The following is a 26267-nucleotide window of genomic DNA, read 5'->3' as shown; positions in this document are numbered from 1 at the left end:
AAGAAAAGAAAAAAAAAATAGGAAAAAAGAAAAGGAGAATTACCAAGCTTCTGCTACGATCGAGTCGAGTTCTCTGACGATTTCCTCTCTGCGCGCTGTAGGCAGGTCTGTGCTCAGCTGCGCGCGCAGGTCGCGGATATACTTCTTCTTGCCGCCTGCGCCGTCTAGGACCTCGCGACCCAGACAGTCGGAGTGAAAGGCGTGCTGGCAGGGAAACACGAAGAACTGGCGGCTAAGCAGCGGCAGGGAACACAGCCAGCATTTCTCGCCCGGTTCGACGATGGCGTAGCGGGTGTCCAGCGCGGCGATCTCGGCGCGGATCTGGCGGGCCGTCTGCGCAGAGGTATCCATCTCCTGCCGCAGGGCATCGATGTGACGCGAGTAATCCTCGAGCGCTGCGCAGATCTCGTCCTTGAAGTCGTCGATGACCACAAAGTCCGGGAAGAAGGGGATCAGGTCTTCGATCCGCAGCAGCTCGCAACGTCGAAGGAACTCAATCGCCTCCTTGATCCCCGTCCCGGGCTGCCGGATCTTCTTCTCGGCCACGAGCAACCACAGCTTCTTGCGCAGCTTGTTGTTGCCCTCCGGCCGGTCCGCAATGATCGACGCCAGCTGGATGTCGTCGTGTTTCAGCGCCAGCTCCACTGCCTGTGCATATTGGCCCATCGCGCTGTATATGTGGATGCACGACTGCACGCGTTCGTGCTGGATGCACAGTCGCAGCGCAAAGTCCGCGTCATATGGCGGCGGCGATGACGGCTGCGACTGCAGATACGTGAGCAGACCGGCTTCCGACGTCGACGAGCTCGACGCGTGTATCGAAATGAGCGTGTTGTGTACGCCTGCAGAGGGGTTTGGATGATTCATGATGATAAAATTGAGGTATCGAACGGCTTGGTTCTGGTTTAGTGACACATTCGCCGTCTTGTTATAGTTGAGCAGGGCGGGAATCAACTTTTCAGGATCCAGGTTCGTTTGCCGCATCAGTATATCGACTAGCCCTGTCGCGGTATGCGCCATGAGCACGCTGCTGTACTTGTAGAAGACGTCCGGGTCGCTTTGTCGTTGCAAGACGTTGAGCGCCTCAGACCACTTCTCGCGCTGCACCCAATAGAACAGGACGTAGTTGTGATCATTCGTGGCCGTGGCGAAGAAAAGAAGCTCTTCCTCTCTGCCGTGGCTCCCGATAATGTCATAGACAGTCTTCTGATCCAGATCGGACTTGTACTTGGTCACAAATTCCTGGAACTCCGCTCGCACACTACTGAGCTGGTCCTTGATGTCTCCAGTCGTCGTCCCCTCAGCGAGCTCGGCCTTGGTGGCAAGATTGTCATCAAGAGAGTTAAGTTTCGTCATGAAAATCTCCACAAGCCAGCTGGCAACCATGACTCGCTGCATAGTCGACGATTTCTTGTACGTCGACAGCTGAGATATAAGGTACTTGCGGAGAGCATCATGCTCGCCGCGATTGATTAAAGTTAGAGAGACCTCTTCAAAGCCCTTGCTGCTCTTCCCCCAGATCTTGGCCGCTTCGAGATACCGCCCTTTGCTGGCCAGGAAGTCGCCCGATGCAGTCGCAACAGCATCCTTCTGGGCCGACCCGCGGGCAAATTTCATCGCGTCCTCGAATTTCTCTGCCTTGAGCAGGACCTTCCAGACATCCCGATCTTCGTCATGGGCCACGATCTCGTAAATTGTCTGGCTGGTAAAGAGCCAGAACGTGCTCTTCATGACGTCTGTCAGGAGTCCCAATATAGGTTGTCCTGGCTCGAGAACAACTTGGTCGTATATAATCTCTTCACTGAGCCGATTCACAGCAATAACTCTGCCTTCCGCAAGTGCGATGATATGCCACTGCGACAACGTCATCGCAGTGATCGGGTCCTGGATCAGCTTTTTGCCCCCTCTCGCAGACTCACTAGCTGGGAAAGCCGATCGCGGGAGCAAAGTTGCAGACTCGTATGGCCGGCTGAGCTGCTCTGCAGCGTTTGAGAGCTGGCCATGATACACACCATGGGAACTAAGCCACGCGAACTCCTTCTCCGAGGGACTGTCCGCCTGGGGTCCATCGGTTGGAGCCGGAGAGATTGCCAATGAAGATGGTACTGAGTTGGAGGCATTCTGGATTTCGTGGACCAAGGGCGCCTCCTTTTGAAACAGTTCTGCATAGATTGAACTGCCACCTTCGCGCCCATGCCGCCCAGCACGCCCTATGAAACACCTAAGCACTCCATGGGTTGCAACCAGAACGCGGGACTGCTCGGCAGCTTTTACAGGGACAGTTTCGGCCCAGATTCCCGTCACAGGGGAGCCCTCCGGGACCTTGTAAACTGTCGTCACGTACTTCTCTTCGCGTCGGTAGAACTCAGAAGACGGTTCAATGTAGACCTCATAGACATTGCCGTCCGCCGCACCGACGAGGATTTCCCTCGTCGAGGCAGTCGGCAAAGACGGGTTCCAGGCAATAGATTCGATCAGCACGCCCTTTAACCGCGACAGTGGCTTGGGCTGCCGGGACTGCGTGTGTAGGTAATAGTTCTCGCCAAGCGTGGTGTTTATAATCAAATGGGAGGCAGAAGGGTCCAGAAACATGCGCCGGATGAGTCCTATTTCTGAGGATTTCCGTGGAAGGTCGATATCTAAGAACCAGGTTCAGGTTAGCATATCACGTCCTCAGTGATATTGACGCGCGGGGAAGGGGGGACTCCGAACCGTCAATGTCTTCCGGACTATCGAGGTCGATTCGTAGGATGCGGCCAGTGGCGAGCGCCAGAATAAGTACATTGTTGGCCACCTGAGCGGCCACGAAGTCTGCAGCGATAGGGAATTGTAGCTGAACAGGCTGGACGTCGAAGATCGGAAGGGACGACGACCCGGAGGCCTCGGCGAGGTTGCTGGGAGCAACGTAACCGCTGGATGCGTCCGGCGCCATCGTGCGCTCAAATAAACAGCAGACTATCGCATAGCGAGACTCAGCAAAGTCGGACTCCGAGCCTGGCGATACGCATCCAAGAGCTTTCGCGCTCGTTTCCAGCTCGAACACACCGCATGGGATGGGATGCGGAGGATCCCACATCGGCCGGATAGTTGCCAAGATAAACCCATGCCTCAGGCAGCCATGGTTTTATCTATCTCTGTGGAGTACAAAAGCCGGGTTCCAGTTCACAATACGTATTGTGAACTGTATACCCTACAAAAGCTCGTAGACTGAACAGCACAGAGAGAGCAAAGGAGTCTTTGAGATATGTAGAGAAAAACTACCTATTGTACCTACCTATGCTGCGGCTGTAAAAAAGCAACAGATAACTGCAGCATGACTCTATGGAATTAATAGGTCTTGAAGAAGCGAAAGAATAACAATTAGCAAATCAGCCAAAAGGTTGCTTGCAAATGTAAAGGACATGAAATGTAAAAGCATGTACTGGGTATCATTTGTACAAAGAATGGAGGGGACATAGCCACAGGACTGGACACCAAGTCTCTGCCTGCAATCACATTACGAGACATTCACGATCTAAGTTCCTTCCACCTTTGTCTCGAGGCTTTTCTCTCGCCTTGCCCTTGGCTCTATCGCGGTCTCGAGCACGGCCTTTGCTGTTGGCCTTCTCATTGATTTCTGCGCCGTTGAAGGGAGGTGCTACATCACCAGCCTGCGGGGTGGGAAGCCGGAGGGTGGTTTCGTCTGGCTCACCGTCCACATAGCTCCCGTCGGGGGAAGTTTTGTCTCTGCTGAGGCGGCCCGTGAACCGCGAGAAGGTGGCAGAGATCCTTTTTTCGCCGGACTGGCTACCAGAGCGGCTTCCAATATTGCTCTTCGTCGCCCGGGATCCACGTCGAGACCAGGAAAACGAGGCCCGACCATCGTCATCACGAGGAGTGAGTTTTGGTGATGCCGACGAGACCCGAAGACTACCGGAATTCACCGAGGATCCGACAGCATCAGAGAACACAACACTCTGCCTACGACCACGTAGGTTGCTGGGTAACTCTGGCTCAGAATTATCAGGTCCCGTAATCTCAAAGCTAGGCCGTGTTGAGGCTGATTCACCGGGTCGATCAAGATCGAAAGTGGATGTCGACAAGGCGAGCAGGGATTGGGATACTTCTCTCATATCGAGGTTTTGCATGAATTCCGATGACATGTAAGACGGGGGCTGGTCATGGTCAATTGCATCTTCGCCGAGCAACATATCTTTAGGGCTCTCGGACGCAGTGTAAGAGGGAGGGATGTTGGGAGTCACCGCATCCTCATTTATTGGGAGAATCTGGTAGAACAAAAGGTAGGGAGACTCCGTTTTCAATGCCTGCTCGACATCAACAAGTGTAACCCGCTCGGCGGCCAGGTCGTCAAAACGCATCCAATAGTCTGATGGATCCGGGAGGTCCGCTTCTGTGCCCCTGGGATCCTCAGCAGCGGTATTGGCGCGAGTTCCCCTCACAACAGCAATGTAGTGACCCGAATCCACCGAATTTCCCCGGTGGCAGACAAAGGCTTGAAGAGAGAGTTTGAAGTTGCCATAGATCGGCCCATCTGCGTCCATCTTATCATCCTGGATGAAATGGGGCAAGCCAATTTCGGTGGGAATGTCAATGTGGGTATTAAGCCTGACAGCTTGGCCATTTGGCAACATAGAGTAGCGTTTCAAGCAAAGGCCGAGGATGGGCCTCTTCGACGAGAAATGCGCTGCGACCTGCGCATCGTTCGTCGGGGTGTTATACGTATACCAGGCTGTTGAGCGGTCAGGAGGCTGTAACTCATTTTAAAAAGATTGAGACATTGGAGGAGGTGTACTCACGAATCAGGCTGAAGAATTGCCAGGCTGGCATCATGACCTCTTTCCGGTAACTGCCTTTACGGTAGGGTCCGTTTGAGCTTCCGGCAGTGTTTTCGTCATCACCTGGGATAAAGCGCTCCTGGACAATGCTATCGCTGCGGCGTCGGCCAGTGGAGGCTGTAGGTGTTGGGGTGAGGTCAGCCAGGGACGTCATGGGGGTCAAGTCATGAAACCATGGCGAAGTGGAACGGTTGGGTGATGAGGTAGCAGAAGAACCGGTCTCGATGGCCTCAATATGCGTTATGAAGCCCTTGGAAATGGACACGTTATCGGTAGACTTGATGGAGGTCACTGTATTGCGGCGTTCAAGGTATCTCTTTACCTCAATCCGGTTGTTGAAGTAAGCTTCAAGGCAGTCTTCCAAGGTGAGCGGCTTTCCATCGGCGGGCTCGGGCGGGATCGCGACCTCCAAAAGCCTCTCGTTAACAAACTTATGGTCATCACTGGCGTCTTCCTTCCCCGTATGATAGATATCCATCTTTAGCGTGAGAAGCGGGAGCTCTAGCTTTTCCGTGATGAAGGTGAATGCCTCGGAAGCATCCTGTTGACGAAGTTCGGCCGCATCTTCCCATCCACAGTCGGAGAGCGCGTTTTGCAGGCGTTCAGTCTGTTTCAGTAGACATCAGCATTCAGTGTGTGGCCTATAGCGCAAAAGAGGGCAGTCATGCCGCATAAATGGCGAGACAACAAAGGCATCGAGAATAACTTACAATATCCGTCGTGATGAGCATTCCCGACCGCAGCATATTGACCCAAAGTTTGAGCAAGACGGAGAGTCTTTGGCGAGGTTCATCGTTGAATGACTTGTAAAGGATCGCCTCGAAGCAATCCAGGCGAGCGAACATGGCAAAGAGCAGTGAGTCAAGATAACAGGTCACACCTTGACGATTCTCCGCACCTAGAAGCTTGGTGCTAGGCGAGTAATCTCGTATGATTCCCTCGATGGAGTCTTCTACCAGGAGCAACAGCTCAAAGGCCTTGTCCACGTTGCCTTGCGCATAGTCTGATTGCAGAGCATTTCCAATGTGATCATCCTTGAGATTTGTAATACCAAGCTGTGCAATTCGATTCCCAAGAAGCTTTATCTGCCGTAGGTATCAGCCTCAGATTTCCAAGTCCACTTAGAGTCATCCATCAAATGAGATCTACCTTCTTTTCTTGTTCTTTATCCCCCTCGGCAGGAGGTTCGGGGGCGAGGAGGTTGTGCAGATCGGAACGAGCAACATATTTCAAAGTCTGCTTATATCGACAAACGTGTCAGTACATATGAAATAGCTCTTAATAGGATTGAATAAATAATCAGAATGTTCGGAGAGACTTGGAGGGGCGTAATCACCTCTTCATTATTCGGCTTAGCATGTTTACTCTTATCACGCCGAGTGAGAAACCTGTGAATCCCACTCATCTTTGCAGTATCCCAGCGGAATGTGACCAGAAGAGAAGTCTAGCCGACTCAGCTGGTCCTGTCCTCTAAGTGAGGAAGGCGATAAAATCTTAGCAATGTGGCGGGGCTGTCAACGCATGGAAACACGCTATCTGAGTAAGCGTGGATGGCGATAATAGGTGATGAATCAGAGTATGTAGTAGGCTCCAATTCTCACCGAGATCGTTTTTGAGGAGGCAGAAGCGAATGACTGATTCAAAGCAGGCAGCTAGCTTTCCCAGGCAGTCCGAAAGAGGGTTGACGCCATCAATTGTGCTTGCCGTCTACAAGGCTGCAACTAGCATGACATCACCTGGTCCAAGGCGAGCGCATTATGGACGACGACAGGAGGGCAAAAAGAGAATCCTAGAGTCTGCAGACACAAAGAGCGGATTTCAATGACGCGGAGGCAACAATGTAATATAATCCCCTGCCAAATCAGCAGATCCATGCACCAGATCGCCCTTGCGAATCTGCCTGCGCGGGGTGATCATTTGAGGTTAGGAGCTGATCGCAGTCATTTTGGCACCAAGTGGAGCCTAGTCCCGCTAGTCCCGCTAGGCTCTAGCTTGCGGAGCACGTGTTGGTTGATTGATGCCTTGAAGAAAGTGGACACCTGAAAAGGTCAGGTGACGGGCGCTGGCTATCGATAATCACGTGATCTAAATGTTGCCGGTGGCCGGCAAACAATTTCTGGGAGCGCATGGACGAGTGACGAACCCTCCCAACGCAATTTTCCGCCGCATATTCAGAGATGGCGACCCACGAGCCGTCGAGGTATCTGGCACGGGCGCTGCCCAGAGCCTTTGCGCCTTCTGTGCGTCCCCAGTCGTCGTGTTGGCGGCGCAATGCCTCCAGCCAAGCGTCTTCGGGCCAGTCGTCAGACCCTTTCAGCGAGCTTGAAGCCGGTTCTTCGTTGGGTGCAACAGTCCCGGAAGACGTTGTCAAATCATTTGATCCGGTCAAGAAGGCAAGGTCAAGAAAGGTTCAGCTGCCACGGAGTCGGTAAGGAAACCCTGCTACGATGAAGTCTCATCTAGCCGATGTCTGTCCGTCCCCCGTCTCACACTGCCAGATACCAATTTCGTTCTCCCAAATACGACCGCGGTCCTCTGCATCCTCACCGGCCTCCGCCGCCATCGAACCCTGCCTCGCGTCTTTTCGTTCCCGGCCCTTTCTCTCTGCCGCGAGTTGAGCAGACGTGGAAGACCACCATTGCGTCGGATATCATGACTCTGTGCTATGTGCACAACCCTCCGGGATTCATACCACCAACCAAAGCCCCTCGCCTGCGCGAATGGGACGACAGCTCTCCCTACCACCGCAACCGACAGCTACGAGGACCTCGCGGTGGTGATGTGCTGCGGCTGCTCCGCAAGCCGATCACGTTCAACAATATCCCCGAAATCGAGCGGATCACCATCCACAGCTACGTGAAGCAAGCCGCCCAAGAGAGTTCTGCATGGCTCCACGTCTCGGGAATGGCCGTGCAAGCCATTTCCAATGCTCGCGTTGAGACGTTCAAGTCGAAGGCCAGCGTGGCGAGCTGGTCGCTCGTGCCTGGAAAAAACACGGTGGCTGTCAAAGCTGAGCTCTATGGCGAGAACATGCTCCATTTCATGGGCAAGCTGATCGATGTGGTTTTGCCGCGCATCAAGGACTGGCAAGGTGTCAAGGGCACCAGCGGAGACAGCAGTGGGAACATCACCTTCGGTCTGGAGCCGGAGCACGTGGCCCTCTTCCCTGAGATCGAAGTCAACTACGATATGTAAGCATTGTTACCTAGCCTTTTTGAGAGAGAGAGAGAGAGAGAGAGAGAGAGAGAAGGGGGGGGGGAGAAAAGGCTGGATACTAACTGTTTCATAGGTATCCCCCCAAGATGATCCCCGGTTGTCACATCACCATCCACACCTCTGCGCGCACCGACAAGGATGCCCGTCTTCTCCTCAGCGCTCTTGGAATGCCTTTCCATGGAAAGCTCGTGGACTAGACTTGAGATTGTTTGGAAGAACTAATTATTGTTCAACTTCTGGGTATATGGCTTTCTGTCCGCTGTATACTAGTGTTGTCCTTCCTTGCCATCGTTGTATTATAGGTATTAACATTATACGGTTCGGTTCCGGTATCATTTAAACATAAAATTCATCCTCTACACCTTCCATCCTAGTATCGTCGAGTAGTAAAAATTAGAGCTACCTGTTTTTCCTAGAAAAAGTAATCTTTTTTTTACAAGACTTGAAGAGACAAGAGGTATTAACAGTGATAGGTAGATATACACACTGGACGGTATATAAACGCCGATTTTCCATCAGATTAATATATGAAAGCATCGACAGTACTAGGTAGTGGTTATTCGAGGGAGAGATATGTGAGTTGTAACAACAAGAGGGTATCAACCACCCGACTGCATATGCAAGAGAAAAAAGAGGAGACCATTTATGTGATCAGACATTACAACCCAGTAAGAGAAGAGGATGCAAAAACATTACCAACCTTGAAACAGACGGCCCAATTGACAAGGTTAGGTCGGTAGTCAACAATGGAAAAAAAAACACCTTATGCTATCGGGGCAGCGAGGAAAGGACTCTTGAGCAGCTCGTCGGCAGTCGGCCGCTTCTCATAGTCGACCTGGAAGGTCATGTCCAAGAAAGCCATGGCTTCCTTGCTTGCGTCCTCTGGGGGCGGCGGCCGCGCCTGCAATTTACCGATGGCGTAGATGGCCTGCAACTGGCTACAGTCGGGGAACGGGTGGGCGCCGATAAACATCTCCACAACCAGACAGCCCAGACTCCAGATATCGGACTTCTTCGTGTGCACTTTTTGCTTGATCACTTCCGGCGCCATCCAGAACACGCTACCCTGCATGGAGGTGCGCCGGCTGGCTGTTCCGTCGCTGCCACCGCCCTCGCCGCCAGCTCGAGCACCGAGTACAGACGAGGCCTCGACACGCTTTGAGATGCCAAAGTCTGAGATCTTGATGCCTCCCTTGTTGTCGACAAGAATGTTGGCACCCTTGATGTCTCTGTGGATGATGTCGCGGCTGTGCAGATAAGACAGACCCGCAAGTATTTGTCGCACAAAGTTCTTGATCAGCGGCTCCTGGAACGTATTGTATTGCTTGAGTATGGTTGCGATTGAGCCGCCGGGTACGTACTCCAGGAAAATGTTCAAGTGCTCGTCATCTGCCGAGGTTCCCAGATATTGCACGATGTTAGGGTGGTGGAATCCTTGCAAAAGCTCGATCTCATGTTTGAGTGCAGTGACCATGCTGCTCTTTCGTTGATCGAATTCGGTGCCCTTGGTCGCCGAGGGGATCTCCACCTGTTTGACAGCCATGAGCTCTCCGGTAATGGCGTGCAGAACAATGAACACGCTGCCAAAGGAACCCTCTCCAATGAGAGAGCCTTTCATCCAGTTCTTGGGCGCAAAATTGTCGCCAGCAAGGAAGTCGTTCAAGGGCACATCTTCCTCTTCCCCGTCTTCCGCAACAAGAATACTCAGCCTGTCATTGAAGGTACCGGCGTCAATTGTGGCAACGCTCAGGCTATCATCAATAAGGCTCTGGTGTGAGGTGCTGGCATCCTCAGATCCACTGTCGAAGGACACGTAAGACTTGCGGTTCGGCTCCGCATCGGACTCCTCTTGGAGAGGTTGAAGAGTGCTGGATGCGACTGAATCTCGGTAAGTTGCTTGAGGGAGGCTGAACTTGGACACCGACAACGGCCGGGTGGCACGCGTGGGTTGTGCACCCGCATTGAGCCATGTATCGGCGATGCTAGGGATCGGTGGTGCATCCTTGAGACTGGATGCAAAGCTGGCGTTACTGACAACGCTCAGGCGACTCGCAGCTCGACTTAGGCGTTGAGATCTTCGGATAGACATGCGCATTGTCCTTTCGATATCCTCCTTCTGATGGCTCGGGAAGTATGACGTGATCTCATGGATGATCATTTCACTGGGAGGTCTTGCTCCGAAGAATGAGCGAAGCTTGGAGACCGGATGCCGCTCCAAATTAGATGGGTATTGGTCATATTCGTTGAGATTGGGTATTGCATGGCGAGAAGACATGGGCGACATCGGTTGTTTGATGTTGTGCCACGATTCGCCTGTTAGCTGTTGAATCTTCATCTGATTGCGCACATTCGAGCCGCTGATGGCATTCAGATGGGTTTTTTGACTCTCATCGACCGCAAGCTGCGACGCACGGCGCAGCTCATCAGAGTCCGGTTCGCCCGCAGTGATCCTTCGCAGGATCAGGCGCCCTCTCTCCGATCGATTGGCACTGTTGCAAATATCCATGAGTTCGGAGTCGGTAAGTCTCCTGCAGTTCGACGGATCCGGTTCGAGACCATCCAACACATAGAAACAATAGTTCCGATATTGATGTTCAGAAAACTGCAGTTTCTTTAGTACAGTGAGAATTACATCGTCTGATGTCTTGCAGTGTTTGATCTTCAAAGCCTTTGTTTGGCCGCCAGTGTATATGACTCTGATGACCGAGGTGTTTGCAGGCAGAGGACCCATTGTTAAGCCGTCCAAGCTAGGATTCTGTCTGAGATGAGACGGCTCTCTTCTTGCCTGCCCTGGATCACCCGCCACGCCCGGGCTACGGCCTGAGCCTGAGCCACCAGATAACGGAATATTCAAGTAGCCAGGTCCTTGCTCTTTCCGGGACAATTCCATAGGGCTCGATGCCGGGAACCGAGGAATACGAGCAATCCTGTCACCTTCGCCTAGCGGAGGAGATGTTGGCCTCGAGGAAGACTTTCCAGCCGGATATCCATAGTTATCTCCGTAGCGAGACATACGCCGGCTACTCAAAGTCTGCCGGCGGGGATCAGGGGAGCGAAAGGGCTCGAATGGAGTGGTGGCATTGGACGGGGCTTCTAGCGCAGCCAAGGCGTTCTGAACCCAACATGAATCAGTGTGAAAGGAATTGAGAACACGACTGTCAAGTATACACTGACCTGATTGTATTGTTTGCGGTTGGAGACCGCCTTGCTTCGGAGCTGCTTAATGGCAACAAATATGCGTACTCTATCACCAACCTTTTTAATGCCCATCTCTTGCAGGATCCTCTGATCACATTCAAGCAGGTTATCACCAGTGAAGTTATTTTCTAAAAAAAAAGTTGTCAGTTAAAAAAATGTCTAGAGTGTATGGCATGAAGAGCTGTTGGCTACCTTTGAACAACGCCTCGTACTGGCCACACTTAATGCTATGAAGCCATGCTATTACTTGCTTTTCATCCCACTGTCTATCGAGCAGTCAGAGACGAGTCGGTCAACCTTGTCATTGAACATGGGTGGCATACCTGACGGGGTTCAGGCCGTCATGAGGCAGATCAGAGAACTCGGACTGGGTGGGACTGGTGAACAAGACATTTTCCTGGGAATCCGTTACCAGCGTATTGCTTCTCTGAGACGAGCCCGTATGGTACGTCGGCGCCAGCGTCGGAGCCGAAGATGCGCTCAAAGGCCCAGAATACGCCTTCGAAGTCAACATCTTGAGAGCTGCGATATGCCAGCCTCAGCCTAGCTTATCTTCCTGCCAATATATGTATTATCCAGTGAATCGAACTGTGGGCGAATTCGTTCCCTCCCGACCACAGTGCTTCTCGGAGTGAGTGGTATCTGCACTGGTCTCCAACGATGAGGTCTTGGGAAGCGAGATGGATTCAAGGCATGGCGCTTTCTTGGAAACCTATGGCATATGACTTCTTAGTTAGCAATTTATCGTTTGATAGCAGAAGGGGGGGAGAAAGGCAACAAGGCATGAACAGATGGGAGGGGTAGGTTCGAAACAGCACCCAAGCACTCACCTGTTTCTTATTAGGCAATAGAAAAGGGAATCCAAGAATACCTAGCTTGCTGGGTATAACCAAGAGGAAGGGAGCAGAAAATATTTAAGCTCTTCACACTTCAAGAAGACCAGCGGTTAACCCAGCCGTGACTTATCTCAGAGGGTCGGCACTGCGATATGCGCACAAAAAAAGACGATTCCTCCCTGGATAGCGAAGCGTTTCATCAACGAACGCCGTAGACGTTGCCGAAGATGGTAGGCACCAGATGATAAATTCAGAAAATGATCTGATCTGGTGGTGAAGAAGTGCTGATCTCCAGACCGATGGGTTCTGGTGTCGCGCATTCCCCGACACGCCGCCCGCGATTTGTCAGGGGTTGTTTCTGAAACATGCAAGCCCCTCGTCGAACCGTGTCTTGCTTCTCTCACCACCGATGCTCTGAGAGTCCGTGTGCCATTTTTTCCGCGAAGAATCAAGGAGGCATCCCAGATTGGAATGGAGATTCACTTCGCAGAGGGAAATGGGTTGTTGATCTCCGGATTGAACGTATATCGATTCTTTTTATAGCACGCTCCACCACAACTCGGTAGTGCATTATCGATTGTGGATGCCAACAATCTACGGAGTAACTAAGTATGAGGAGTGACTAGTTAATTACGTACTTGAGATGATGACGATCATAGTCAACAGTCTCAGCTCTACAAAGGTGCAATGTCAGTTCGGCACTGAGCAGTGGATACAAGGGAGTCAATATCCATAGTAACTGGTTCGGATGAACCTATAACGACCTGGTCTGGATGATACGAACTGAAACATGTCCTCCGTCCAAGCCGACGGCACTATCCAATCCGTACGTCTCCTAACGTAGACAACGTCTCTCTAGAAGACAACCAGTTGTCACCTTGGCCCAGGAGGGAACCCTTATTAAGCCCGCGTCGAATCAACCCTTGCTGACTTTTCCATATCTTTGCTGTATGTAGTATACCAATCTGCACCTGCCAATAGCTCATAGTAATGCTCAAGGCCGAAATCAGTCTGTTCATGCTCGGAGAACCTATCAGTAAACCACAGAACCTACCTGGCAGTAACCAAAGCAGTCATCAAACTCTCATTCGACGAGGTAGCTGCTGGCGAAGTTCTGTGTGATAAGATGGATGGTAAATTGCTTCGAGCAGATTGGCAATAAATAAATAAACAGACGTCCTCCAGCCCTGTTGGTCATATCTGCAGTCTAGCCATGGCTAGAGGCTCTTCCGCCTTCTTCGGAAGGGATCTCAGGGTGTCCTTGATATATAATGTTGTGCGTGTTGGAAGCTCCTTCAGAGTAGTTCCCCAAGAGGTGTATGGAATTAACAGTGTGTGTGTATGGCCCGTCTGGCTGCCCAGAGAGGAGCTGAAGGATTTATTTTGATAGATTCGAGGGACGGCTAATTCACAGGTCGAAGTTGTCACGGCTCAAGAATCGATAGATTGCTAGAAATCTCTGTTGAAATCAACCCAGGTATGCTGGCTAAGGCAGAGTCGAAGGCCAAGCTGTCCAATCTCTAGGAAGATTATCTTAAGCACTCGTCTAGATAACTAGTAGGTAGGTAGGTACCTGAGGCATCTATTTCAATATAATCGGTACTCAAAAACGCAGAGTTTTCCAGTTCTACCTAGTACTTATCGAGTAAAACTTTCCCACTGCAAGCAGACCAAGATGAATAAGGTGCCTAGTATTCTATGTACTAGAATGATAAGCAGTACTAAACAGCAAATCTCCGCATCTTGAGAGGGGGGAGAATCGCTTCAAGTAGCACCCCTCCATACCATCTCTCTATTCCTCCGTGGCTCTTCTTCTGGCCCAAAGGTCTTCTTCACCAACACCCGATCGCTCGACCGCTATAGTTATTGACTTTCGTGCCTGTTCCATCCTCCCGACATCCATGGGATCTCGCTTCTTGCAAACCTGGCGGCCGAGGAGCACGTGACGGAACCAACGCACTGGCACCCCTCATGGGCTGCTCATGCCAACCCCACAGTTTTTCTTTCCCCGCTCTGTCCGTCTCCCATCCTAAGAGTTGCTGAGTTGGCTATAAGAGCAGCTTCGTCATGGAGGAAGACAGGGAGACGCCGGCCAAGGTCAGGAAAAAGACTTCTGCGCCGCATCGAAAGTCGCTGTCGTGCGTCTACTGCAGCAGGACTTTTGCACGCTTGGAGCACCTCCAGCGCCATCTCCGCACCCGTTGAGTCGCTCCCCCCTTTGGCCTCCCCCGACACCTGTTGGGAGGGAATTGCCGACTCTCTGAGGCCTCTTTTGTCTAACCAGCGAGGATAGATACGAAGGAGAAACCGTTTTCGTGCGAGACATGCTCCAAATCCTTTGCGAGAAGGTGAGTTGGTCGCTCCTTCCCTGGTGGGAGAGAAGAAAAAAAAAAAACGGACAACCCTTTTCCTCTAACGAGCAACTTCTTCCACGCAGTGACCTCCTTGTTCGCCATGAACGTCTAGTCCACCAGACAGAGAATAATGCCGTCAACCGAGGGGAGCATCGGAACCACAGCAGTGCCTCGGACGGCCCCCCGACAACAACAGCCTCCATCTTACCGCTGGTACACCATGACTCGCGGATGCTAGAGCTGGCCAACGCTGTCCCTGTCCAGCCACAACCGATTCCACCGCCCCCGCCTCCAGAGGTACATGTCCAGCCCGCCCCGATCGCAGACACGGCACATTTCAATCCCTCGTGGGGATACGATTTGAACCTGCTCTCCCATGCGGCGAGCCACGTGGCTCTTGAAGGTCAACAGGAAGCGCTGGAGTCTATGCGCAAGCCTGCTCTGCCAGTGGGACCCCATCAAGCATTGCCTGCGGTTCCAGAGCGGGCCATTACCGAGAACTACGGCGTCGAACCGTCAATTCTGGATTTGACAGACCTGGGAGATCCAGTTCAAGACTTTACCGTTTTCCTGGAGAGCGTAGGTCTGTCGTCCGACTGGGACTCCGGGGTGTTTTCCAGCGTGGAAGATTCCGTCTTACCACCCACATCCAACATCACCATGGATCCGAAAACGTCGATCCGCGAAACCGCGCCCGCTCGCATGAACAATGATCCCATGGCAGATCCTCGACCGTCGGCTGATGACGCTCCATGTTTCTCGAATTTCGGTTCACGCTTGCCGTCGCTACAGCCCGAGCCTCTTGATGCGGATGACCGGCTCGGGCTGTCCGATGAGAGTCCCCGGCCGGCATGGGACATCTCAAATGCGGACCGGCAAGCCTTTGTCGCCAAGCTGGAAGAGTTCTCTTATGTTCTCCCAAAGGGCTTCATAGCCCCCTCGCGGCACGCCTTGTCTCGCTTTTTTGCTGGTTACGTCAACGGCTTAAACGAACACCTTCCTTTCATCCATGTGCCCACTCTCTCCGTTGCCAGGTGTTCACCAGAGCTGACGCTTGCCTTGGCGGCGGCCGGCTCACACTATCGCTTTGAGAATAACCGGGGAATTGACCTTTTCCATGCCTCCAAAGCAGTCCTGTTAGAGCGACTCCGGCGACGAGATAGCAAGCAGGTCCCTTATCCAACCTGGAATTATCTCTCTCCCACCACCTCCGGGGGTTTCCACGCTTCCCGCGGGTCGTCCATTCTCTCGAGCCATGTCACCAGTCCGTTCCAGCCCCCGCAATCACAACCGCAACCTCCTCCTCCGCCGCCGCCGCCGCCGCCGCCGCCACAACCCCCTATGTCTCATGCCGTCGACTACGTGAATTACCCCTTGGATGATTCGGATGCCCATATGGAAGTCATACGAACATTTCTTTTACTAACCGCATTCGCTTCCTGGGAGAGACACCCGGAACTACTAAGGGAGATTCTTTCGCTGCAGAGTACCTTGGCCAGGCTTGTGAGAGAGCACGGCTTGTCCGAGCCGGCACCCACCCCCGAGCCGATCAGCTGGGAGGAATGGGTTCGACGAGAAGGCAACAGGCGCACGAAGTTAATCGTCTACTGTTTCTTTAATCTCCATTCGATCATGTACAACATCCCGCCACTCATTCTAAACGGCGAACTTTATCTAAACATGCCATGCTCCCACGACGTATGGAAGGCGACCAACGCAGTACAGTGGAGGCGGGTCTTGCGCTCCCGGCATAGTGCAGATATCCCGTTCCAAGAAGCTTTTGCCAAACTGTTCCTCAAGTCCAGCATATCGGCCGCCTCCGCGCCGATCTCGCCGCTGGGGAATTACATCCTCATCCATGCCATCATCCAACAGATCTTCTTCGCCCGGCAACTCTGCCTCTCAGCTCCGACCATGACCGGCACAAGCCTAAGGCAGGAAGACCTGAATGCCCTAGATCTCTCCCTTAACGCTTGGAAAGCCCTGTGGAAACGGAATCCGGAATCGAGCATCGATCCACAAAATCCTGCAGGACCCATCGCGTTCACATCCACCGCACTGCTGGGCCTGGCTTATATCCGGTTACATGTCAACCTCGGACCGTGCCGGCGCCTAATCACGCAGGATCCTGTGCAGATTGCGAGGGCGCTGGTCGAGTCTCCGCCGATCGCACGCAGCCCACGACTCATCATGGCTCTACTGCACTCAGCACACGCACTCTCCATCCCCGTCCGACTGGGGATCGATTTCGTGGCCCGAACCCATTCCTTCTTCTGGAGCATCCAACACTCTCTATGCAGCTTGGAATGTGCCTTCCTCTTAAGCCGCTGGCTGCTCTCTATCCCCATCACGCAGTCGGAGCAACGACTCTCTGACCATGAACGGAAGTTACTCGTGTGGATCAAAAGCATGATGGACGAAACCGACATGGCCGTCGACCACCCGGGGTCGCCTGACATAGACTTCGTCTCCAATCCTTACAAGGTCCGGCAGCTGAGCATAGCTATCGTGCGTGTCTGGGCAAGAACCTTCAAGGGTAACACCAGTTGGGCCATTGTAGATCTCGTCGGGGCCAGTCTCGAAGCCTATGCGGATCTCCTGGAAGCTTGATACTCATTTACATATATCTATATACTTCGTATATCCTGGCTCCAATGTTTCTATACATTACCACAGCTAATAGGAGCTATACAGTTCGTGGCGCGACCATGTCGATTTGATCTTCTCTTTCTATACTGTTTATTTCTTTTCTTTTTTATACCCAATGGTGTTTAGCTGTCTGCCTGTCTCCGGTGAACACCGTCCATTCTTCTTGAAGATATATATACATGCGAATCCCCTCATGTCCAATCTTTTTATCGATCTTGTCTCTAACGTTTATGGTTTCTTTTTTTTTTGGAAAATCGTTGGGTGCAGCAAGGGCTCGGCTAGGAAGGTTACATCGTGTTGGAAATTAGCATACTGGAATGATCGCGAGGCCATATTTCATCAATTAATTTTTTTTTCGCTCTCTTAATTTTAACTATATACTTTCTATGGAACATGAATATGAATATGAATGATATCACTTCTTCTCTTTCCCTTGATATCTCGTCACACTCGCAGGGATAAACCGTAGCGCAGACATGGACCGCTCTAGTTCATCAATCTCCAAATCCTGTGCAGTCGATGAGGAAGGAAGATGAGATACTACACTAGCACACTGGAGATCCTTGACAGGCCCTGCCGGAGACGAGTAGGAAGACTGGCGCCGTCGCAGCCGACCTTCCTGCGCCGTAGAGGCAGTATTCGAAGCTGATATGGCTGTTGAAGTCGAAATGCGGCGGCGATGGGAAGGTGCCGGTCGTAGCATCGACGACTGCTTGTCTATCCCATCTTTGACGATGTAGAAATTGTACGTCTGTATTTAAGTCAGGCTCTCCCTCTTTTTCTCGGGATTTTTTCTATTTTTTACCTTTGGAAACATATGTTTGTCTATCAGGTGCATTCTGCGTTTCTGGGGGGTGGAACATTTCCGATCACAATCTTCCACAAAACAGGCATACTTGGGGGTAAAAAATACAAATCAGCAATTGAACAAGGGAAGGTAGCGGGAAAAGAAGGGGGGATACCGTTTTCTCGCCTCGGTCTCTCCTCGTCGCGACGAGGGAGTCATGGTTCTCCTCGATATGAAGGTTCATAAAGTGTGTCGTGGGGAAGTTCTTGCCACAGTCCGCACACCGGTTCACATGGAACTGGAGATAATGGGCTTCGTAGTCCTCGTACGAGGTGAAGGAGAGTGTCTCCCTATGCGGAGGTAGCGAACACCACATCACGTCCGGGGCTGCAGCGGCGGTGTCGAGGGTGTGTTTCTTGGCCGTGGCCTCGTGTGTCTGCTCGGCGATGAGGGCTTCCGACTCCCTTCGTGCGCGTTTCGACATGTTGTGCAGAGTTTGGGGGGTCTTTGAGTGTGTGATACGTCAACTTTTAAGCTGCTGCTGCTGCTGCTGCTACCGCCTCTGTTTCTGTGGCTGGCAGAGTATCTCTGTCTTTGAAGTCCTATCTATGAGTTGGGATCTAATGATTTAAACCTATAGGAGTCATGTCTTACTACCTTGTCTGGTTTCTGGATTATATAGCGAGAAGGCGAGGTGCTGCTAAATCCACGGGGTTGGTTGCTGTATAAATGCCGGTCTGCCTCCAGGGCTGCCTCTTAACCCCTCTCTAGAAAAGAGAGACCGGTGGCTTATGGCTTAATATAAGAGAAATGGTTAGAAATAAGTAAGTACTGTATAAGAGATAAAAGAGAGTAATTATTTTAATAGTTATAGTCTGGAGTAACTATAGATTTTTTATATCGGAGATAGTGCCTGTACTCTATATCCTGATTATTATAGTACTGACTAATCAGGAAGCATTGTAAATAGAAATACTTTAGCTATATACTAGGTAGCTACCTAGGTATAAATCAAAGAACTTAGTCTTATATAATAGGTACCTAGCTATTAATACCCTCCTAAGGTATTAAATAGGTGGTAACTCCCTACCTCGGCTGACCTTGTGGAGGTAAAAGCAATCAGTGTCCCCCACCAGCCACCAATCACCAGCCAATCACAGACGCACCAGCCACGCGGGAAAATCGCCTCGAGAGAAACTCCTCGATATGGACGGATTTCGTCGGCGGGTTTCTCCTCCAGCAGTGTGTTCAGGCCATCCTCGGGTTCGACTTGTCTGCGATCTCGTGGCTGAACGTGGTCATCAGCGGGCTGAAGCGCTTCTCCCGATCTCTCTGCGCGTTCGCTTGTACGTCTGACTGATGGCTCGTTCACTGTACCTGTCGCCCGCAGACTTCCAGCCAGCCATAGCCATCTGACGGCGAGGTCAACTGTGGGGGTGACGGGCGCGGTCTCACTCCCCCTGAGCATGGCGTCCGCGTTCCAAAATGCGTGGCAGTGAGTAGCCATCTCCAGGATTTCCCTGACATAACCGTGGTGCCTTTTGAAAATGGGTTTGCACTAATCCGTTGATTCTACGCTTTGTAGGAATGCGCTCGAGGCCGAAAAGCAGTTGTTGAAGAGCCTCGCTGAGAAAGAATCTACATTCGCTGATATCACACAATTCCTTTCCGAGTCAGTGCCCCCCCCCCCCCCCAAATCGGTCGCCTGTCTGTATATCCATCAAGCTAACCGCCGGGGGATATTTTCTAGATTTCGTTCGGCATGCCTGAATACAATCCTTTTGGATTTCGAGCGCGCCCGCAGTGCCGATCTGGAACCCCGTCTGTGGGATGCGCATCTCAAAATCAATACCCGGTTTCGCAAACGCCTTGCTCGGGTAGGTAGCGTTGTCAGTCCGGGTCACTCAGTCACCTGTTGATCTTCGTCTCTAGTTCCGTGAAGAGAATGGCAAGAAAAAGCCAGTCGAGAAGAGGAAGTTGGAGAAGCATTACTTGGTCTTCATCAAGTCCAGTCAGAAATTCTACCGGGGCTATATCCAGAGCCTGTCCTCTCATTTCGAAGGTATCGAGGAACTTGACAAGGTTACGCGGAAGTTCAACTTTGAAAGTGAGTCTAGCTGGTTTTTTTTTTTTTTATTTTTTTTTTCTGGATATGGATCAATGTTTAATCTCCCTTTAATAGGCTCTTCTGCGCAGTCTGCAGTGCAAGTCTCTGATAATCTCCGTAAGCTGATTTTGCTATCTTGCCATGCGACTCTCATCCGTCTGGGCGATCTGTCCCGGTACCGTGAGACCGAGTTGGTCAGCAAAGACCGTAACTGGGGCCCTGCAATTGGATACTACGATCTGGCTGTAGTGATATACCCGGCGTCCGGTGCCTCGCACAATCAACTAGCCGTTATTGCCCTTGCGGATGGGAACCATCTGAGGGCTACGTATCATCTATACCGAGCGTTGGCAGCCCTCGAGCCTCACCCGTCTGCCAAGGGAAACTTGGAAATCGAGTTTAGAAAGGTTATGAACTTGTGGGCGAAGAGAGAACTGATCCGTCCGGAGGACGCTGGTATCCCAGGGAGAGCATTGGCTCCTTGGTTCGTTTATTTGCACGCGCAATGCTACAAAGGAGCCGACTTTCCTGAACACGACGAACTGGAGAACGAGGTCTTGAGTCAATTGGCTGTTGATCTAAAGGAAAGGTCCCTCGAAGGAACTCTCCAAAAGTTTTGCTTGGTCAACATCGCTGCAGAAGATCTTGCCAGAGCGCGCTCTGATGGTAAGATCAGATACCACTATTTCCACATTGTTACTGTGATTAATCGGATGTATACACAGATGAATCAGCACAAAACTCCCGCTATTTTTTTCAGCGGATCAATTTGAAGACATTCTTCACGCTGCTCCAGATCCTCTTGGCGGAACTGGAGCGCTTTGCTGTTGAAGACTTGGCCAACAAGGATGCAAAAACGAGTCCAGACAAGGTCACAGTGGTTGCCCGCCGCATCCTCCCTGCGCTCCGGAACTACAGTTCTTGGCTTCTTACAGTGAACAACCTGTTGGTAGCTCAAAAGGAGGAAAAGGATTCGCCTCTGTTCGTCCAGATCCAGGAGTTCTGGAAGATCTACGCCAATACTTTGACCCTTCTTGCCTCCAGTTTCGATGTGGTCCACCTCCCGGAAGTTGATTATCTTTTGGAGGAAGATGAAGAAACCCTGGGCTTCAGACCTTTGGCCAAGGAATGCACCGCACGTCGATACTTGGATACGAGTGGACGCCAGAAACCTCGTGTAAACGATTTGGGAGTTGAAAGAAGCCATCCAAATATAGAAATGCTCTATAGGATCAGGGAGTTTGTGATTGACGGGCTTGATCTCGTCGTGAGCAGTGTCAGTGACTCTCCGCCTTGTTATATGCAGTCCTTCGCTAACATTCCTCTAGAAAATTCCGATAGCTCTTGTCGACGACAACGACAAGAAGATTTTCATATACCAAGAGGAAGGGCTTCCTTCTCAGTTCTTTGCCAGCCCGCAAGGCCACCATCACACTCTCTCTTCGGCGAGCATAGAACGAGAGGATATCCAGCATGTATCCCAGGATCTCAGTCACACCGTGGATGCCCGAAGTATATTTGGTGATTCTCAGTCAGCCTCGGCCTCAGTCGCTGCCAATATGACCCGTATCGTGGAGGGTGTCGAAAGGCTAGTGGACTCGGATACGTATGAAAGCGCGCCACCCGTGGTTGAAAGTCTTGTCCCGATGAAGAGCAATGGCCCACCAACACCGCCGGGCCATCTGTTCGAGCCCGGCACCAGGATTTCTTACCACGAAGATGGTATGAGAGATCTTGCCACGCCGATCGCTCCTCCTCCTGGTCTTGGACTGCCGATGACCAAATCCCTAACCGGGGTTTCAGCATCATCCCAATCTTACACGCCTCGCCCAACCATTCCCAGCGTTCCAAGTATCTGGAACCGTGTCCCGTCACAGCTGGGTGATGTTCCTTCTCCGCGGACGCCTCCAGGTCTAGGCCAGCAAAATATGTCGAACTTGATGATGTCAGGGGATGGGTCAGCTTTCCCACCTCAAAATAACATGATTACCCCTGAAACCATGTACCGTCATCATTCTGCGGGTCATATCCAAAGCTCCATCGATGGGTTAGGCATGTCAGCTTCGCCATGGACATCTTCGAATCCATCCAGTTCTCTTCATCTCCGCCCCGGAGCCGGCTGGGAACGGGACCCTCGTAGTGCAACGGCCCTGTACTTTGATCCAACCAACCAGCAATATGCGCCTAGCAACCTCACATCGTCGTGGGCCAACGATGCTTTTATTGGCAGCAGCCTTTCCCCCGGATTAGGCTATCACCACAGTTCAGGGTTCGGCAGCAATCGCAGATCTGCGGCACAGCTAGGTGCCATTGGACAAACTCCACCGTGTGGCCAGGGCGGTTGATATTGTCATTCGGACTCCCATCCAGGAGCCCAGGAGGCACACAGTACCTAGATTAGTTGCGTGTGCCTGCGCGCAGAAATATTTGATCCCATCCCTCCCTCATCTCCGATCAGGTCTGTTGCAAAACATTGGTGTTGCTCGATACCTCTTTACCTCTTGAGGCAGAGATAAGACCCCCACCGGGATCCTGCTTTGACACTGCTACCGAGCATGAATGCGCAATTCCCGAGATTCTTATCAGCCTATACGACGCACAGTTCATATCACTCAGTGAGTTCATGTTCAGCTCGTACGTGTGAGCCCAAAGAGGAAAGTATGATCAATAAATCACACTGAAGAGAGCTCGTCGGTTGGATCCTCGAGAGGATGCGAGATGCATTGCATTACATTCCATTTCAATTATCAGTGTACACCTTACCTACCCTGTTTTGCACATTTTCTTTGCGATTCTGGTTCCAGCCAGACGGAAGCCGGTCCTTTTTTTTTCTTGTCGACCATGCTGCATGAATCTTGATCGATTTCGCGGTTTCTTCTTTTCATCTACGATTTCCAGGTCGTGTTTGATTAGCCAATTTTATGCGATAGGGGAGGAAGGTTTTATTTCCCTATTCAGTGAGAGAGAAGACCAGCCACCTCTTTTTATTTTATGTTATGATTACTAGATTGACCCTTTGAATTTATCTTCTTGCTTGACCTCGCTACTCGCCAAGCTTCTTCACGCTGTGTATACAGTACAGTACAGTATACAATTGTACGCAGTTATAGTCTACGGACGTCGGACGGTGGATTCCGGACGGACGTTCTTTTTTTATCTTTCTATATATCTATCTGGGATTCATTCGAATCAAAGTGCGAGACACGAGCGGCCACAATATATTCGTTACATTCGTTGTTGAGAACATGGGTTTCAGCGATGTTTTCTCTTAATCGCTGGACACTGCTATGCACAAGTAGATGCCGCTTTCCGAAAATCTTTTCATGGCAATATTACCTTTGATGTTAAGTAAAGGTTAAGATGGGTATTAAAGGGTTGAATCGTTTAGAAGAGGGGGAGTAAACCAAGAAACGCTGTTGAGGCTTTCTCAGTCAGTACAGGTGGCTACCTGGTGTTTAGGCGCGCTTGGAAGGGACGTAGGTCTGCTTCGGGAAAGGGAACCTAGATTGAGAAGATCAAAGTCAGTCTCGGGGTCAATTGTGCTAAGCGTTGACCGCTCAGATCTCAACAAGGGGGGTCAGGATTCTTACGATGGCCCAAGTTCCTGGATGCTCAAGCTGGCAAGCCATTGGCCAATGTCGACACTCTCTTCAACAGACTTGCTCTGCACGATACCGGCGCAGAAGCCAGCAGCGAAGGCATCACTAAAAAGATAACAAGTCAGCACGCGCCAGCTCAAAAGAAAATTTAGTACTCAAAAGACTCGTTAAAGACTCACCCAGCGCCGTTGGTGTCGTTGATGCTGCTCTTCGGAACCTCACGAACACTGTACTCATTGACCTCAACCTCGCCGTTGTCCTTGACGACAGCAGTGACAGTGGGAAGAGTGCCCTGAGTGACGATAGCAACGCGAGAGCGGCTGGTGTTCTTCTTGGGCAACTGAGCGAGCTTCTTGGCAATCTCCACCACATCATCGGTGCCCCAGGAGTGGCTCTCAGAGTAGGCACGAGCCTCGGTCTCGTTGCAGAAAACGTAGTCAGTGTATGGCATCACACTGTCAAGCTGATCCTTGAAGAATTGAGGGATGAAGGGGGCAGAAAGAGACAGCATGAAGATCTACAGAACGAACGCCTGTTAGTCTTGCTTATCTCAAGAATTCTTGGTTAGTAATGAAGACCGGTTGCTGACCTTGTTCTTAGCGGCTGCCTCTTCGGCGAGAGCCAGGATGGCAGGGACACAGACAGTAAGGTGGAATCCACCAACGTAGTACACCTGGGCCTTCTCAACCAGGGACCAAATATGAGGCTGCTTCAAGTGATCGAGCTTGTATTCGTTGGCGGCAGCAAGGTGTGTGCACATGCTGCGGTTGTGTCCGGTAATAACAACACCGCACTTGCCGGTGGGCTGAGTCTCATCCACACGGTACTCGGTGTGGACACCAGCCTTCTCGCAAGCTTCCCGCAGGACATCGGCATACTTGTCACGACCGACACAGCCGATGTAGGCGACGGAGTTCTCAGGAAGTATGTACTGAGCAATTATCAGCATCCTCGGTATAATCATGAGAGAGGTAAATAACGGGGCTACCGGATGATTAACATACCTGGGCTCCACGGGCAGTGTTCTGAGCAGCGCCACCGGCAATAAGCTTAGCATCAAGCTTCAGCAGGTCGTCGTAAAGTCCCATGTGTTTTTCCTCGGCCAGAATTGCATCGTTGTCTTTCAGTTCATACTTCGCCAGAAGCTCGGCGTCACTGCACAGTCACTGTCAGTACTACCATATGCAAGCAAAACATATTTTTGCCCCAAATCTACTGACCCGACGGCTTGGATATCTAATCATTCCAGGAGACTTAGGTTAGCATAGTTCAAGTGTATGAACTTCCGCAGTTAACTCACCGAGCAGAGGGTTCTCCAGAAGGAGAAAAGGGTAGCCTTGAGGAGCAGCCATTGTTTCGGTTTCGAATCAGAATAAATCGACAGACTCAAACAACTACTTTCTTATGAGGGAAAGAGTGGAAAAAAGAAGCTTGCAGAGGAGGACAGCAAGGTGGTGGGGTATGGAGGGGAAGTCAGGAATATTTTCGGAGTTAACTAATGGTAACTTAATATGATACCGTATCGTCTCTTACCGTAAACTATCGGCAGTTGCGTCAGGGGATCCCCAGCCGACTTCCGCGCAAAGCATTGTTAGGAAACGACTCTCGAACGCAGGGTTATTGTCCTATTACTGTCTAAAAAACAGGTCAGATTAACCACAACACTCGCTGAAAATGGAAGACCCAGCGATACAGATTGCGGAAACCATTCAGACTGCCTCGATCAAGCGAGACCCGTCTCCGGCCCACGACATCAACCCTCCCACCGCCGCTTCAGAGAAGAAGCCTGTTGTCCAAGATGATGCACAGTCGGAGGCCGCTAGCATCGCTTCGGACGTCGTTGACCCTCGCCATATGATCAGGCCCGTCCCGCGGCGGCATAACCTCCCTCCCTTGCCGGATCTGCGCTTCGAACAAAGCTATTTGGCCAGTTTGAAAGGAGCAGACACTTGGGGACGCGTTGCCTGGATTACCTTTAGAGATCAGGTAGGTACCCCCCATTCAAGCCGATGGATTTTGGAAAAAAGAAACCGGACTTGGAGTGGCTTTCTACAAAGCGATTGCTGACATAGTCCCTCTGGAATAACAGGTCCTTCTTCCTCTCGTCCAAGGTACATTATGGACCCTTGCGCTTTCCGGATGGCGGTACTGGAACCGTAACGCTTCTCTCAGCGGGCGAACTCTCGGCAGCAGAGTACGCAGGTGGTGGTACGAGGTGAACAACTGGAAACTTCCGAAGATGGACAGCTTCAGGGATCCCAAGCTTGCTGAACAGGTGGAAGACGTAAGTGGCATCAAGCCAGAAATCCCCTCTTCTCACACCAGAGACATTCAGTATAGCTGACGCTCCCGGAGCTATTACAGTACTACACGGCGCAGTTCTCAAATGCGGGGTCTGACTGAATCTTGACATGTATGATATACCTCGACGGCATTCATTTTTTCTTAATTTTGTGGGATTGGCATCTTTATGGCGTTGGGGACCACGTTTCTTTCAGCTTTCGACAATTGACTGTCAATATATCTACATTACTCAAATCAACACAAGATATAGAATTATATGGCACTGTTTTTGCAACCGCACCTATCTGTACTCCTACTTTATGAAAGATGGATATAATCTTTCTTAATGCTATTGTTGACTCAACTCTGGTCTCATTAGGATAATATTTCTTTTGGTCCCCCC

General features: G+C 51.3%; 9 protein-coding genes across 9 annotated transcripts; 4 read left to right on the top strand and 5 right to left on the bottom strand.

Moving 5' to 3' along the window:
* Positions 1–39: 39 nt before the first annotated feature.
* ASPZODRAFT_139818 (hypothetical protein) lies at positions 40–2932 on the bottom strand (the record flags this gene model as incomplete). The annotated part of the gene is made up of 2 exons (XM_022724600.1): positions 40–2639; positions 2713–2932. 2 exons carry the CDS (start codon positions 2930–2932, stop codon positions 40–42), a joined length of 2820 nt encoding a protein of 939 aa, XP_022583372.1.
* Positions 2933–3491: 559 nt separating this feature from the next.
* ASPZODRAFT_61021 (hypothetical protein) lies at positions 3492–6240 on the bottom strand (the record flags this gene model as incomplete). The annotated part of the gene is made up of 6 exons (XM_022728957.1): positions 3492–4202; positions 4242–4729; positions 4797–5442; positions 5546–5920; positions 5985–6071; positions 6172–6240. The coding sequence occupies 6 exons, from the start codon at positions 6238–6240 to the stop codon at positions 3492–3494; spliced, it is 2376 nt and encodes a 791-aa protein (XP_022583371.1).
* A 730-nt stretch (positions 6241–6970) lies between these two features.
* ASPZODRAFT_111064 (hypothetical protein) lies at positions 6971–8418 on the top strand. The gene is made up of 3 exons (XM_022721012.1): positions 6971–7263; positions 7334–8026; positions 8125–8418. Exons 1-3 carry the CDS (start codon positions 7013–7015, stop codon positions 8246–8248), a joined length of 1068 nt encoding a protein of 355 aa, XP_022583370.1. The 5' UTR covers positions 6971–7012; the 3' UTR covers positions 8249–8418.
* Positions 8419–8814: 396 nt separating this feature from the next.
* ASPZODRAFT_139815 (hypothetical protein) lies at positions 8815–11763 on the bottom strand (the record flags this gene model as incomplete). Its single annotated transcript, XM_022724599.1, has 4 exons — positions 8815–11163; positions 11226–11377; positions 11442–11515; positions 11573–11763. 4 exons carry the CDS (start codon positions 11761–11763, stop codon positions 8815–8817), a joined length of 2766 nt encoding a protein of 921 aa, XP_022583369.1.
* A 2343-nt stretch (positions 11764–14106) lies between these two features.
* ASPZODRAFT_129184 (hypothetical protein) lies at positions 14107–17485 on the top strand. Its single transcript, XM_022722212.1, has 3 exons — positions 14107–14285; positions 14379–14433; positions 14523–17485. The coding sequence occupies exons 1-3, from the start codon at positions 14153–14155 to the stop codon at positions 17047–17049; spliced, it is 2715 nt and encodes a 904-aa protein (XP_022583368.1). The 5' UTR covers positions 14107–14152; the 3' UTR covers positions 17050–17485.
* Positions 17413–18475, bottom strand: ASPZODRAFT_129183 (hypothetical protein). The gene is made up of 3 exons (XM_022722211.1): positions 18051–18475; positions 17894–17983; positions 17413–17839 (listed from the first exon to the last, which is right to left on the bottom strand). Exons 1-3 carry the CDS (start codon positions 18357–18359, stop codon positions 17504–17506), a joined length of 735 nt encoding a protein of 244 aa, XP_022583367.1. The 5' UTR covers positions 18360–18475; the 3' UTR covers positions 17413–17503.
* An 866-nt stretch (positions 18476–19341) lies between these two features.
* On the top strand, positions 19342–22327 carry ASPZODRAFT_59825 (hypothetical protein; the record flags this gene model as incomplete). The annotated part of the gene is made up of 7 exons (XM_022728871.1): positions 19342–19370; positions 19461–19547; positions 19626–19752; positions 19808–19982; positions 20058–20648; positions 20708–21258; positions 21311–22327. The coding sequence occupies 7 exons, from the start codon at positions 19342–19344 to the stop codon at positions 22325–22327; spliced, it is 2577 nt and encodes an 858-aa protein (XP_022583366.1).
* A 760-nt stretch (positions 22328–23087) lies between these two features.
* Positions 23088–25146, bottom strand: ASPZODRAFT_1332679 (hypothetical protein). The gene is made up of 6 exons (XM_022723233.1): positions 24882–25146; positions 24802–24817; positions 24586–24736; positions 24171–24512; positions 23761–24098; positions 23088–23686 (listed from the first exon to the last, which is right to left on the bottom strand). The coding sequence occupies exons 1-6, from the start codon at positions 24931–24933 to the stop codon at positions 23569–23571; spliced, it is 1017 nt and encodes a 338-aa protein (XP_022583365.1). The 5' UTR covers positions 24934–25146; the 3' UTR covers positions 23088–23568.
* On the top strand, positions 24802–26028 carry ASPZODRAFT_111051 (hypothetical protein). The gene is made up of 4 exons (XM_022721011.1): positions 24802–24817; positions 24882–25567; positions 25671–25865; positions 25937–26028. The coding sequence occupies exons 2-4, from the start codon at positions 25256–25258 to the stop codon at positions 25982–25984; spliced, it is 555 nt and encodes a 184-aa protein (XP_022583364.1). The 5' UTR covers positions 24802–24817; positions 24882–25255; the 3' UTR covers positions 25985–26028.
* The last annotated feature ends 239 nt before the right edge of the window (positions 26029–26267 follow it).

Source organism: Penicilliopsis zonata (genome assembly GCF_001890105.1).
Source record: "Penicilliopsis zonata CBS 506.65 unplaced genomic scaffold ASPZOscaffold_3, whole genome shotgun sequence".
In the NCBI taxonomy this organism is placed as follows: Eukaryota; Fungi; Ascomycota; class Eurotiomycetes; order Eurotiales; family Aspergillaceae; genus Penicilliopsis; species Penicilliopsis zonata.
The sequence above is the reverse complement of the archived record's forward strand: the minus strand, read 5'-3'. Positions and strand labels throughout refer to the sequence as shown.